At 40.7% G+C, this 15,202-nt stretch overlaps 1 protein-coding gene across 3 annotated transcripts; it reads right to left on the reverse strand.

Annotated features, from left to right (window-relative positions):
• Positions 1–268: 268 nt before the first annotated feature.
• ptar1 (protein prenyltransferase alpha subunit repeat containing 1) lies at positions 269–9,470 on the reverse strand. Of its 3 annotated transcripts, XM_070904745.1 has the most exons (9): positions 9,385–9,470; positions 7,376–7,545; positions 6,166–6,232; positions 5,691–5,795; positions 5,200–5,239; positions 4,906–5,100; positions 2,992–3,190; positions 2,829–2,913; positions 269–1,237 (listed from the first exon to the last, which is right to left on the reverse strand). In XM_070904745.1, the coding sequence occupies exons 1-9, from the start codon at positions 9,468–9,470 to the stop codon at positions 850–852; spliced, it is 1,335 nt and encodes a 444-aa protein (XP_070760846.1). In that variant the 3' UTR covers positions 269–849. The 3 variants fall into 3 exon arrangements, with proteins under 3 accessions (XP_070760846.1, XP_070760845.1, XP_070760847.1); XM_070904744.1 differs by having other exon boundaries at positions 2,829–3,190; XM_070904746.1 differs by lacking the exons at positions 6,166–6,232; positions 7,376–7,545.
• Between the last annotated feature and the right edge of the window lie 5,732 nt (positions 9,471–15,202).

Raw genomic sequence — 15,202 nt, forward strand, 5'->3', positions numbered from 1 at the left:
TCTTTAATGCCACTTTCCGTGACAGAGTTGTTGTCACCACCCCTGCCCCCTCAGCTTTCAGCCAATCACTGGCGAAGAAAGACTGAAATGAAAATGAACTCCAATAAAATTGTTACTATGAAAATAAAAATGATGACATAACAATTGAGTTTTAACAAATCATTAAATTATGTCACAATTGAATCGGTCACATATATCTGACTATATTTATTTGTATCATAATCTTTTATTTATTTACATAATATTAGTTACTTAGGCATTCCATATATTCAGGCCCAACAAGTGTGATTTTAAGGGGTCAGATTGAGTGCTCTGCTCTCACCCCTGCAAAGACATTGTTCCTCCCCCGTGGCAGCTTCATTTAGTATCTGCTGAAATATTTGAACAGACACGTAGTAAGATGTGGAGATGAGTGCCAAACACGCAATAAAAAAACAAAACAAAAAACAAAAGCTGTGGAAATTTGACCTGAGGCATTGAGAAACCTGAAATAAGAGCAGAGTCTACTAACAGACAAATAGCAAGCCAATGGGCTTTATGTGTGCAGATTTCCATTCTGAAGGGGTACTGGCTCAGATGAAGCTCAAGGGAATCCAGATGTTTTCCGAGGAAAAACAGACTGGGTGGCGCCAAATCTTCCTTACTCTAAACGACCCCATCCTCTCTACTCACTGTCAGGAGGATAGGACAGTAACCAGGCTGCCCCATGACTGGTTTCTAAAGTCATCACTGCATCTGAAGTTCTGTTAGTTAAAGTCAGCACTACAGGTAGGCAAGCTGATCTTAAATCTGTGTCTAAAGGCAACTTCCATGTTGAGAAAGGATGGGGTTAACGGTTTTCTCTCTCTCTCAAGGCTGCCGACCAATGACAGTGTCTAACCACTTCTTGTATGCCAGGGCGAAACGTCTCTGCTCAGGGTTACAGCAGCTGTCCAGGATACCGCTCACAAAGCTGTGCTCAGAGGGCAGGGCTGGGGGCCCAGGCAGCAGGACGCCTCTCTTCAGCCGCTTGCTGTCACGTGGGTCTGGCAGGGACGCCCCGTCTACCTCCATAGCGTCGCTAGCATGCCTCTGTCCATTCACACTCTCCCCCCGGCCTGCACAGCTTTGAGCGCTGACCTTTGGCAGGCCTGGGCTGCTGTCGTTTAGGTGGACGGACTCGCTGCCTCCGTTGCTGCTGCTGCAGTGGTGCTGGTGTTCCCCCCTCCAGTGGTGCCACAAATATAAGACATGCCGCCTGGAAGGGGTGGAAACATACATCCGACATCTTATTATTGAAATGTACTGTGCAAATACACTACATGGCCAAAAATATAGTATGTGGGCACATCGTTTCCTGGATTGGTGTAAACTCCCTAGTTCCACAGTCACATATGTTGGTTTAATAGTGGGTGTCCACATACTTTACAATAAAGTTGGGGCTATTATGCCACTAGCATTCATATTACCCATTATCTTGGGGACATCAATAAAGTTTCATGTTATCGTCTAAAAGTGTCATCTAATCACAATACTCCTAATTAAAGAGGAAGAGCAAGAGGACACAAGTCTCATCACTTCTCGTCTCCGAATATTAACGTTTGCAGAGCATATTGAGCGGCACACTAACACATTTAACACACATTCCAAAAAGCTCTTTGCTGTCCCAAAGTAACCAGAATATTAGTATTTACCCAAAACCAAAAGGTTCCAGCTTGATGTGAAGCTCTTGACAGCTACTGTCACACCTGGGACATTCTTAGGTTAACTGTAAATGTGTCAGACATTGATTTAATGTGACCAATGAACAAAACTTTGAGCCAGAGTTACCTTCCTTACTGCTCCTGAAACAGTGATCTTCATTAGTTGAAATGCATTGGAGTTAAGAGTATGCAGCTTGTACAGCTGTGTACATCTTAAATACTAATGGGAATAAAATACTGGCTCTAGGTTGCATTTTCTTTTACTGAAGTTGAAACTTCTAGATAGAACTGATTCATGCAGGCAGAACACACAGGAAGCTTCAGTGTACCTTCTTTAGTGGAAGAAGTATTCAGATATTTTCCTGAAGTGAAAGTTGCAATACAGATGTATCATTGGCTAAATGAACCCAAAAGTAGCAAGAGGAAAAGAGAAATAGCCCAATTTATGAATGTCTCATTATAGATTAGATTAGTTGCTTATTATTACTGAAGCATTAATATATAAGTAGAATTGTACTGTTGTAGCTGGTTGAGGTAGAGCTGATTTGAACTACTTTATATACTGTTCAAATCAAAAATACAGGAAAACCCCAATTATGTCTATGATCAATTCCTAACAAACCTTATTTTCTGGAAACAAGTGAACAAAGTCCATATAACATTTGAACCTCTTTCTATTTAAATAAAGTTGAAAAATTTCAATGCAAAGTTGATTTGCTGATGGATTTTTTTTCTCCACTTGGTTGTAGAAAGTAATTGTTAATAACGGCGGATCATGTGTTTTGTATGACAATACTCAAGTACAAGTTAGTACCTCAAAATTGTACTTGTGCTTAGTTACATTCCACCACTGCTTTTGGCAGATCTGGCAGACGCGAACAGTGAGATCTTACAAATGTGAAAGCCCACGACACCTTACAGCACCAGCAAAGACGAGCAACAAACATACATGTCTTGGCAGCCTAATAACCTTTAAGGCTTTGTGGTCAGTATATTAACTAACATTCATTCAAGCTTAACTGCAGTGCTGTACATTCACCTATTTATGATATTTACAGTTTATTTGCAAACTATTTTGAGCAGTAGTCTCAAAATAAGTTGCAAAATGACAAATCTATTGTGTTATGTTCAGGTCTGTGGCCTTACCTGTGACTCCAGAGTGTCTCGTGTCCAGGGAAGGACTGGATCAGGTCTGAGCACAGCTCCATCTCCTGGCGGAAGAGCTGAAGGACTTTCGTGAAGCTGAGCTGCCTCTCCTCCTCACCCACCGCCTCTGCTTCCGACAGCTCCCCATTAGCCCGTGCGTGGCTGTGATGGTGGGGACTGCTGCTGGGGACTGTGTTGGACCAGTGCTGGGGTGAACTGGTGGTGGGGGCAGTGGAAGCTGGAGTCTGAGAGAGCTCAGTGATCAGCTCTTTGAGCAGGAACTGGCGGTAGTGGAAGCCACTGTGGTCAGACACATGCATGGACACCCATAGGCGCATAGAGGACAGCTCATCATGGAAAACCTGCGAGGTAACATGGCAGTGAGCACAGAACAGAGCACGGAATTGTCATGTTGTCAGTGTAGCCAGATTCTAGGACTGCATTATGACTTTCACATTTACTACTCAACAACTCTAGCTTACTTCTATTTTATTTTTGTACAAATTTCTGTGATTGAGCTCCCATTTTTGACACTGGCACGCAGTCAAGACGTCATATAAGCTGCAATGATTGTGCTAAAAGTATACTATACCAAGTACACCATCGGATAGAAACAGAATAGTCCAACATTATGTTTCTGCTTTTCAGAAAGATTGATAAATAAAACCTCCACACAGAACACAAGGCTGGTGGTAGAGAGCTAAACTGCATATGGAGGAGACGTCATGGGATTTCTTTATTAGAATACATAACACCACCACCACCAACTACTGCATCCAAAAAAGGCGAAGAAAATCTTTGTTAAAATCTTTTCTAACACAGACTGTCTCAACAACAACTGAACATTTTAAAGCACCACAAAGCCACCATTAATGGCCAAGATACTCCATTGGACTGAAACATATTTTTAAAAAGTACGCATGTTGTTTCATCCACACCATGTGTGGCACAGCCAGTTTTACCACACATACAGAATTTGGATGGGATGGATGGGATTAATTCATAAACAGGACCGTAGTAAAGAAGAGCTATGCTCACCGCAGGGTTGTGTCCTTGCATTTTTATTGTGTATACAGATGACTGTCGTAGTAAATGTAAAAGTCTTTTATTGAAAGTATTTTAACTTTTTCATTGTCAAAACAACAAGAACCAATTGCAAGGTGTTGTTAACCTCAGAACTAAAAAGACTGGCAAAACACAAAGATCCCTTATAGAGCTTAAAACAGAAGAATACCTAAAAAATGAAAAAAATAAAATTATCAATGACCCCAATCATGTCCTGTATAGCTATTTTAAGCTAATGCCCTGATGAATGAGTATTGTATGTATGTAAAACAAATAGGACATTTTGTTATATGCGTGTAAATGAATGCTCCTTGATAACTTTACTCTCCCAGATTGATTGGCAGCCTAAAAAGTGTAAAATTATAGCAATGTTTTGTAACAGACAATATACTCCCCAGGTCATCAGAGCAGTTATATGAAGGCAGCCTACCCTATAACCTTGATAGAGATCTGACCCACCCTGACTCTCTTAACCTTTTTTTTCTTTGAACACACAAGACTTGTAGTTAGGATGCTGTGTCAGTATCAAATGGTAAGAAAACACTGTTAAGTTCTGCCAGAACACCCACAGAAAGTGTGCAGAGCTGATTAAATTCAGTATCAACAATGAGCTGTTTTTTGCATTTATGGCCTAAAATGTATATCATGGTATAATTTGAAGCACGGACGGTAACGGTATATATCACAGCATATTTGTTTTTCTTAAAATTTCAATATAAATGGACATATATCATATAGTATATCTGCAGTCTGATGAGGTATGAGATATATTTCTCTATAAGGAACCATCCCATACATAAATCTGATATATAACAAAATATGTTAACTACATGGAAGTTCCTAGTATTTCACTTAACAAACTGTACATTGGAACACTTGCTTGTCTGTATACTGTGTATAGGGCACAAGTTGTTTTTTTTTTTTATATAAATGGTGGTATTTTAAAAGCAATAGGACAATAAATCCCTTTAAAAATAAATACATAAATAAATGCATCCCTTCCTCATCCTACCTTGACGTTGCCCATGGCCATGTGCTGCAGCACCCAGATGCGGTGGGACCAGGCGTTGTAGTTGCTAGGATAGCGGCAGGCAGCATCAGAGCACACCTTCATCTCTTGGTGGAGTGTCCTGGCCAGACGGTCACTGAGCTGCTGGCTCCTCTCTGCATCAGCCTGCTCCGCTTCACCCTGCTGCTGCTGCTGTTGCTGTTGCTGTTGCTGTTGTTGCTGCTGCTGCTGCTGCTGCTGCTGCTGCTGCTGCTGCTGCTGCTGCTGCTGCTGCTGCTGCTTCCTGCCGCGGCCCACAGCAGAGAACTGACGCAGGATCTGCTGCAGCACCCAGCGACTGCAGGGAGACAACAACTGCCCGGGTTAGATAACTCCATTAACCTGGTGTACGGTTACTGCTGAACCACTTTTTACAAGACAATCAAGTATTATTGCACAAATATTGCCGATTGGTCAAACACAAAACTGGGGGGCTGCTACAACTTGTGTACAGCTTCATTCACCAAATACAGCTAGAATAGAATAGTGATGAGTGGTGGACATTTCTTGTAAAGTTTATTAAAAACTGAAAAAAGATTTTACGAATGACAGCAGGACTTTTTGCCTAATCTTCAGATGTGGCTGAATTGCAAACAGGCGCAAAATGGACTAGTTTAGTTCCAGAGATTAGTTCCTATGGCTCCATAGTTCCTGGAAGCATCCCACCATAACATTCTAGTCACTGTTGTATGTGGAGTGACAATGACAACGTTTAGAGAAGAACAGGGCGCCCTGCAGCAAAGTGTTACCGGTGTATCCATGTCTCCGGGCTCTTGGGGAATTTGGTGAGGGCCAGCTTGCCCAGGTAGAGGTCCTTCTCTGGGTTGAGAACTCCGCACTGCAGTAGCTCCTTCCTGCAACAACAGCCATGCATTACAGCATCTTATTAGATAAAACAGATGTTAACAAAGTTTTCCTTTGGGGACATAATTTGCAGTTGAAAAAAAGGGTAATAAATGGCAATATATGTTGTTATCACAATACACAGCATATTGCAAAATGTTTAGAATCCCAATATCATTGTATTGAGACTTAAGTATCGGGATAATATCCTTTCGTGGGGCCTCTGGTGATCCCAGATTCCATGGCTAGTATTGGGTCATCGTTTTTGTAGAGATGTTGGACACTCCAGAGCACAGACTATGAACAGCTGACATTCAATATTCAAATATTCTGTAGTTGTGTTGCAGTGGGATGCCGTGACTGGGTGTATCTGTACTGTACCTGACATTCCACGCAGTGGTGAAGTCCGGGTTAAGCAGCAACAGAGTGCAGGTGATATCCACTAAAGCTGAGGGACACACAAACATCAACTGTCAGCTTCTCGGACTTCCCGACTACTCGATTAATCAATTATTCCACCAAAAGAAAATTAGTAGCCAACTATTTTGATAATCGATAAATTGTTTCAATAATTTTTCAAGCAAAAATGTAAAATGTTTGCTGGTTCAAGCTTTTCAGTACGATTTTCAGTAAATGAAGAGTCTGGGTTTTGGACTGTTGGTTGGACAAAAGAAGCAATTTGAAGGCGTCACTTTGCTCTCTGGGAAATTTTTCCCATTTTTTAAACATTTTATGGACTAAAAGATTCATAGATTAATCGCGACAATAATCGATAATGAAAACAATCGTTGGTTTCAGCCGTGTTGCTTATAATATATTGTAAAATTATGTAGCCATCAATGCTGTTACCCTGTGCTGTACTGTGTAAAATAAATACATAAATGATCTCACTTATATAGTGCTTTTCAACCTGCTAAGTCTCATTCACCCATTCACACACCGATGGCAACCAAGTTGCCATGCAAGGTGCTGGCCTCCATCGGGAGCAACTTAGGGTTCAGTGTCTTGCTCAAGGACGCTTCGACACGACAGGGGGCGCTGGGAATCGAACAACAAAAACAGAACAACAAACACAGAAAAGCCTGCTTGGCTTTGAACGTGCACAAGTTCGAATCTGCAGCTCCTTGGCTAATGATTTGGATCATTGACTTAAGGACCATTTTTGGAAAACACTGACACAACTCATTTAGCCAATAGCAGAAAGATGTGGCACAGTCTGTCACAGCCTACCTCTACCTGCCTGTGACGGCTACCTCACTGAATTGCTGCAGCTCGCACGCGTGTTCATTATACATTATATTTGGTTTAGACAGAAAAAGGTTAAGCTTTAAGGTTGTGCTCAATTATAAGTGTTGAGTTCTTTTTTTTTTCTAGATTTTTGTCATGTCTGTGACATATTCTACAGATATAGACATTGAAACTGTACTGAAAGGTGTAATGTTGCTGGTATGATGTAAATATGACTATCAATAGATCATTTTCATTTTGACACTTTGTACAGATGTGCAAGTAAATAAACTATCACAGAATAAAACATAATATTTACTCATCTGCCTGTAACCTCCAGGAAGGGTTTTGTTGATTGAGTTACCTTCCCTGTCCAGCCAGTGTTTGCGCTGGCGGTAGAGCAGCAGCTTGTTATGGACATATGGCAGCAGGAACTTGACACACCAGCTCTCAACGCCCAGCTTGTTCTCCACCAACACAATGGGACTGCGGTTGTAGCGGGCCTCTGGACACGGGATCACGCCAATCTCGTCACTGAGGGAGCAGACACTGAGAATGAGGGCTGAGGGGGGGTTTTCACTTGTGGTATGTGGACATGGAAGAATTGCTCTGAAAACACACCGTGTGACTTCTCTTGTGGCATCAAGCCACACTCTCAGGAATATCATGAAAGACCTTTTTCTCGGAAAATAAACGGCTCTCTGTCTTTGCTCCTAAGCCATTTCAACAAGGCTCTGTGCTCCAGACTATAGCTTGACTTGTTCAGGGTAACATTAAATCAGTCACCGCCTAGCTTCGTCTCCTTGGGACTCGCGTTTTCCACGATCTTAAAGTTTCATGTGGCACATGATGTCACAATGTGTGAGATGGGTCTCATATAATCTTGGTCACATAATCTGTCAGACTGTATGGTATTAACTTTGAGGTATATCAAGAGAATCTTAGCATCCCGATGAAAACCAATAAATAAGTATACGCAAGCAGAAACATGTCATCAACTTGCATCATCTGCAGCAAAATGTGGCAAAAAACAAGCTTCAGCCGTAGCATTTTTTTTTTACAAGTCAAAGTGGCATCTACTTTGATATGCCTGATCAGAGAAAGGAGACAATGCATCCTGTATTGCTGAATCATGAGGGTAATGGCTACTAAGATCAGAAGACAAATCAGTTCAGTGAGCGCATTAAAGTGGCATATTTCACATTGTCATGTGGCTGCTGTGGCTTTTAGATGGCCAGACGGATTTCAGGCGTGTGCTCTGCTCCAGGATTTTGAAGAGCAGCATGCTTGGCACCCTTAAGTTGTTAGGTCCGTCCTTACAAACATGTTGCATGAACAAGTATTGTTCCAAAACACAGAACTTTAGAATATTTCTAGATTTCTATTTCTTTGACTACTTGACTCAGGTTTAGCGTCAATGAAGTCTTGGAACAAGCAAATAGAGAAAACATAATCAGTTGCCAGTTTATTGTTAGATCCACATAGTTAAGTCCAATAACACGTCCAATAGATCAGCCCTTGAGAAGTCTAATTTACCTTCATGTAACTTAAGATGTCCCTAAATTTAAAGAAATATCCATTCTTCCATGTTATTTGGTCATACACACTTTCATGACCCTTCGCTGTCCACAGTGCATTTGTTTTAGTTTTAAAATTGTAGGTAGCATTAATATGTAATCACTGACATAGTAAATTCTGCTTTTGCTTCATGTTACACTGGATTTTAAGTATAATAATTATGTATATTTCATAATACTGATGAGAGCTTTTTGACACTAGCTTAAAGTAACGTTACTGCTTAATTTGTTACTTGTATTATAAATAGATGAACAGCTAATAACGTCAGCTCGTGAAAGCATAGCATTGGCTAACCCTGACAGCCTGACGTCGGTGCACCTCTACTACAGAGACTGAGGCAGCCCCCATAACACGGGAGCCTGGGGAAATGGTAGCTAACGACATTTCAAATGAAAACACGTTAGACACATTAATTGCTACATTAATTAATCACACCATTAACGTTACTGAGCTAACGTTAACGTGACTGGCCCGTGCAGAGCGTGACACAGTTTTGATTACCACGTCAAAGGGTGAACTCTTACCGTTTACTGTTTTGTTAGATGGCAAGTAAATAGTATCCTCGGAGGTGTTGCTAGAAAAAAAATCCTCTAACTTAGCTATTTAACCTAACAAACAGCTAGCTAAGCTAGCTGGCTAAACTGTCAACTTTCCCTGGACCGCTCTGATTCCAGGTAATAGCCCAAGCCCAAACAGTTGAAAAGCTAGTACAAGCTAATAATTGGCTTAGGGTTCAGTGGACGTGACAGATCGTGCTCCAGTCTGTCTGGCATGTCCGCAGTCAACAATACTTACATATTGGGGTTCCTCTTGAAGGCGTTGGTGATGTCTTTGACAACTCTCTGGACCAAAACGTCCACCTCCTCCTCCGACTCCGCCATTTTTGTGCCACCTTATGACGTCACGTTGAGCAAGAACTTTTTCCGGGTAAAAAACCCCCCACAATAATACGGAAGCCCAGAGAGGCCATAGGCGAAGTTCCTCCCAAAGCTCGTTGGAAAGCTATAACACTTTGAGAAATACTCAACATTTTATGTGTATATATATATATATATATATATGTATATATACAATATATACAAATATATATGTATATATATATATATATATATATATATATATATATATTCTGTGACTGGCTGCAGGGCCTTTTTCTATCCTGCCTCTTTTCCCTGGAATAATCTTCCTGCTGACATTAGACAGTCTGACCCTGTTGAGGCCTTAAAATCCAAACTGAAAACTCATCTTTTTGCTTTAACTTTCATTTAGTACTTATCCTTCCATACTTCAGGTCTCCTACCTGTTACCACTTTACTTCCAGCAAATCAGTCTCAGTCTCAGTCTATTAACATTAGTAATTGTCCATGTTTATCCTGCCAACAATAATTAAACTGACTGCAAACTTTTGAGGGATCCCTCCTCTGTTGCTCTTCCTGGCATTTCTTCCAATTTTTTCCCCATAAAATGGTTTTTTAGGGAGTTTTTCCCTTGTCTTATGCTGTACAGATTGTAAAGCCCCTTAAGGTAAATGTGTGATTTGTGATATTGGGCTGTATTATTTCAGTTGGAGCCTTGTTGTTTTGTGTCGCCCCAGGGGAAATTCAGCTATGGGCCCTTATTGACTCCCTGGTTTCCCCCACACTTTGTCTCTACTACTCATGAAGTTCGGTGGACACAGCAGACTACACATGGCAGCTATACTTTGCCCATAGCCCCACAAACCAACCAGTACTCCTGTAACCCAGGTTTGCTATGTGTCAGTAAGTTTGTGAAAATCTGATTAAATATAAAGTTATTTAGGAATATACACCAGGTAAGCATTGCACAATATCAACTGAAATACAAAGAAAGAAACACTTCTCTGACACTTTCTCTTCAAGAAAGGGCCTCAAGAATAGATGCAATAGGTGGGGCAGTATTTGTAATTATGATTACCTGCCAGAAGGTGGGGGTATGTGGCAATTGTAGCCCTAAACCTTGTCAAATGCATCATTTCTCCCGCATCAAGCAATCTTCCTGAAATTTTCTTCCTGCAATTTATCTATTGATCTATGTAAATCCTGCTTTGCAATGTTTTCTGATCCAAAAATCCCCCATTGAAATGATTCGCTGAAGATAAGATTTAAAAAAAAAAATCAGACATACAGACAACTCCTTGATGTGATCTAACATTTAATAGAAAATCTTGAAAAGAATACATGTTTAATAAATGGAACAGCTGGATAGTCTTTCATTGACTCCCCCACCTGAAACTCAGTAAAGCCTGAAACTTTACTTTCAAACAATGTTACATAAGAGATGGAGAGCATCTGTGGAAAAAGTGTGTTATCCTGATGGGGGAACCACTGTGGGGGAGTCGGCTGTTTACTGGCCAGAAACCGTCAAAGCTATTGATTCAGTCTGCTTCCCTCTAATGTTGTAAGCAACAAAAAGCAATACAAAAAAATATGTTGATGCTTATAAGCCTTATGAATGATCTATCGTAGGTCTATTCAAATCAAGTGTCAAGTGTTAAAATGTCATAAATCCACTTGTTCCCACGTCTTTCTTTTGAATGTGTACATTTGGATTAATCAAGGACAGGATCAGTGGTGCAATCTGCAACCTTGATGTTTTATTACACACAAATGGTCTTTTACGTCACTCATCATCCATTAATCTCTGTTTCTTATTTTGTCCCATTTGTGTTTCGTCATTTTTCATTTTCACTTGCATGTGTTAAATATGAAACACAACATCTCAACTAGCTTCATTTCTTAGGTCCACCTTTGTTTCTTAGGTCACTTTTGTCTAAGAATTTAGACCATACTGTTTGGTCGAACATGGGTCCTGTGAGCTCATCCTATTCCAGTACTTTGGTCCAGAGAGAAATAGTATGACAACAACTGACCAATATATATTTAGCTCACTAACTAAATCTTGTAAAAGCTTTACTGCACTGACCTCAGTGGGTTGAAAGGTTAAAGTACAGTTGTTGAACCTCCTGCTTGTACTTAAATCTAATGGTTACTCTGTGTGGTATAGCACTTAGGGGGCAACAAGATTTATTGAGGAAATAATAAAAAGTCTGGTGACCCCCTTACCTATAGCATCTTTTCCCGTAGCACAGACCAGGACAAATTTAACATATTTGGGATCTGGATGTAGATCCCGTGTGTGTTTGTGTTGTCTGTCCAATTTCCAACTCTCCATGGTAGAGAGGATGTCGTGTGGCTCAGGTCATATTTGTTTGGCGGCACCTGGACGTTGCTTGACGTCCTTCTGGATTCATATTCAAACATATATGTTCGATCATATATGTCTAATCTGTACAGACAACATCTTTTGCGTGTCTCTCCGTCCCTCCTATGTTGCTTTTCATGAGATTTCTTCTTTTTAAAGAGTTTTTAGATTATTCTTTTTAGGTTTTTGGAAGTTTTTCCTTATCGAATTCAAGTGTCTAAGGGTAGAGAGTGTTCCATGCTATACAAATATGCTTATTTTCTTTCATTCAGAGAGTAAGATGTTTTGGAGCACGGTTTTGATCTCTGTACAGGCACAAAGGGACCAAACCTGGAAACTTCACTGTGACAACAAGACCTCAGGAAGCTGCATACTGTCACTGCCCCAGGTTGGTGTTCACCATGAAATGCTACCAGCACGTGACACCCTCCTAACACCACAAGCTGCCTTTTTTTACACATCTGTTTGTGTACAGATCAAACTATTAAGATACAAAATGTTCAGTCGTGAGATTGTGTATATTGTGTATTTTTGAAAGTTTGGACAGAGCTGGGCTAGCTGTTTCCTCCTGCTTCTAGTCTTTATGCTTTGCTAGGCTAACCACGTCCTGACTCCAACTCCGTATTGATCCCACAGACATGAGATTGATATCAATCCGAACATCTCACTCTCAGAAATAGAAAAATTATAGAAAATAAGGGTTAGGCTGCTAAGGCTTTCACTGCAGCGACAGGCTCTGTTGAAAATTGTAGCAGTGACTTAAAGTCAGCCCTTTGTAGTCTCCTGCACCTCTTGCAACTCTTTCTACCAAAACAAGATGGTTAACGAGGTCTACACCCCGATTTGATGAAGAAACTTGATAGCAAGTCTTCAAATGGTTCAGAATGCTGTAGTCTTAATTAACACGAGAAGATTTGACCGTATTACACCAAGTTTAGCTTCCGTTGATATGCTTGAGTTTTGCCTCTTGTGTGTTTGTGTAGTCTGTCCTCGTCCAGGTCTCCATGGTGGAGAGGTCATGTGGCTCAGGTCTGTTTGGTATCACCTGAAGTTGCTCAACGTCCTCCTGGACCCACATTCTTCATTTATGTTAAAATCTATATATAATTTTGTCATCCTGACTTTTGTGGAGTTACACAACATCTATTTCCTGTCTGTCTGTCCTGGGAGAGGGATCCCTCCTCTGTTGCTCTTCCTGAACTTTCTTCTGTTTTTCCCTGTTAAAGGTTTTTTTGGGGAGTTTCTTCTTATCTGAAGTGAGGGTCTAAGGACAGGGGGTGTGGTATGATGAACAGATTGTAAAGCCCCCTGAGGCAAATTTGTGATATTGGGCTATATAAACTGACTGGACTTGACCACACTGCAGGCCCACCCTATCCTCACATACCCATTTTTCACTGTTTATTGCAATGTATTTTGAATGTAACATTTATTCTGATTTATTGGGTATGTATAGTGAGTTTAGGTGTTATCCTCCACAATGTCCAGTCAAACTATATGAGGAGAATGCGGAGGGTAAACTACCATGGAAACCTTTGCTGAGCTTCTCTTCCAGCTGCCAGACTCTGGGGGACTCTTCCTCACACTGGAAACACAGCTGCGTTTTGTTTGGTCTGTGTACCATTTGAGAAAATGGTCCAACACAAATGGCTTGAATTACCCATTAGGATTTGACTACAGTACAAAGGCAGTAAGTGTAATAAATTAGACAACCCTGATAAGCAGATTACAGGACAAATGAATTGGTTTTACATCAAGTAGAAGTGATGACAGTGTTAGCAGAACAGAATAAAAAAAGTGTCAATTGTACAAAAGCCTGTATGGAGAGGTAGTGACTTCACACTAAGAGCCCTAACAAAGCTAGAAAAGCAAAGATAAAATTGAGTCACATGTTAAAGGTTCATATATTGCCTGTGTATTGCTTTGATGAGTGTGGATTGCACTTCCAGCATTCAATTCTTGAAGTCTTGTCTGACACACAGCAAACTTTGACATGTAGACAAATTAATCCACATGTCAAAGCATAATTTTTATGATGGCCATAGCAGTACTGACAAAAATTGTCCTCCTGCCGATGGGGTTATCAGATCAGAAAACATGTTTTGAAATGAAATTATGTTTTGGAAGGACAGTGTCAACAGACTTGTGAAATCTGTCTATTTAAATTTGTTAAATTTTGGGATCCATTTTTTTGATGCTACATCTTATGGATGCTGTTTGGTGCCTTTTGCACCCCCCCCCCCCCCCCCCCCCCCGTTTTAAAGTCAGTATTAACAGGAGGAATGATTACACCCAGTGAAAACTGTTTCAATGTACATAGGTATCTGACAGGCTTGAAAAATCCTTTCATTTTCCGCAGATTACTTACTATATAAGCAACAGTAAAAGCTTCAGCCTCGATGGTAATGTGGGAAAAAGACCAACCTTAAAACCAGACCAGAAGCACAACTTTATTTTGAAGATGTGTCAAGTCAGGCCAAATCTGAAGATGTATGGGGTCTGGAAAATAATTAACAAACACAATCAGAATTGCCTCAACTCAAATACAAACTCTCAAGCTGAGAGTATAAATGTCATTACCTTTAAGATGCTCAGAGGCCACCTAAACCTTGACAGGTTAAAGACTGCTCTTGACGACAGGCATAGGCAGTAGGAGGCAGGACCTCTTCAGAAGTGTAGCCTTGTAGTCTTCCTTGCTGGTACCTTGAGTGGGATCTGTATGCGTAGACTGGCTCCAGGTGTGTCATGTCACTCAAGACAGGTTGAGGGCTTTCTTCCACATCACCCTCACTATATAACTCATGCGTGCCCCATCTTCATCTGTGAAACCGGAGTTGCAGTAATAGTGTCCAATAGATTAAACCCTCAGGAACTTCAAAGGAGGAGGGATCCCTCTCCCAGGACGGACAGACAGGAAATAGATGTCGTGTGAACAGAATAGACAGACAAAGTGAAATTACAGCATGGACAGTCAGGATAATTAATTATAGATAGATTATTAACATATATGAAGAATATGGATCAAGGAGGACGTCAAGGACGTAGGAGCAGTGCTGATTGAGATTCATTTCACGTTATCTGTTACATCATTGTCGTTGCAGAGAAAAAAAAAAGCAACACTTTGCTCTGTAAGCAGAAGCAGACTTGTAGTATTATGTATTGGGATGTGATGTTTTTCAATATAACCATATCCAGATGTGTAATATGTTCCCACGCAAGGCAACTGTGGAGTTCTGAGCTCTGGGTATATCCTGCAGGGTCCACATATATTTCACATTAGATGCTTCATCCCAGGAAAAATCACTCTCATTTTGAAGCAGGAAATAGAGGAGTATACAGTATAAGGATGTAGTGATGGCTGAATCCACATGAACACAGTTCATTCCGTGAT

This window comes from Enoplosus armatus, chromosome 4, assembly GCF_043641665.1.
Source record: "Enoplosus armatus isolate fEnoArm2 chromosome 4, fEnoArm2.hap1, whole genome shotgun sequence".
In the NCBI taxonomy this organism is placed as follows: Eukaryota; Metazoa; Chordata; class Actinopteri; order Centrarchiformes; family Enoplosidae; genus Enoplosus; species Enoplosus armatus.

Coding starts and splice junctions, on each gene's coding strand:
- ptar1 (XM_070904744.1), bottom strand. CDS start 9,470: ATGGCGGAGTCGGAGGAGGAGGTGGACGTTTTGGTCCAGAGAGTTGTC. Junction 7,546..9,384: donor TTCAAGAGGAACCCCAATAT/GTAAGTATTGTT, acceptor CTGCTCCCTCAG/TGACGAGATTGGCGTGATCC. Junction 1,238..2,828: donor GAGACACTCTGGAGTCACAG/GTAAGGCCACAG, acceptor CACCCCTTCCAG/GCGGCATGTCTTATATTTGT.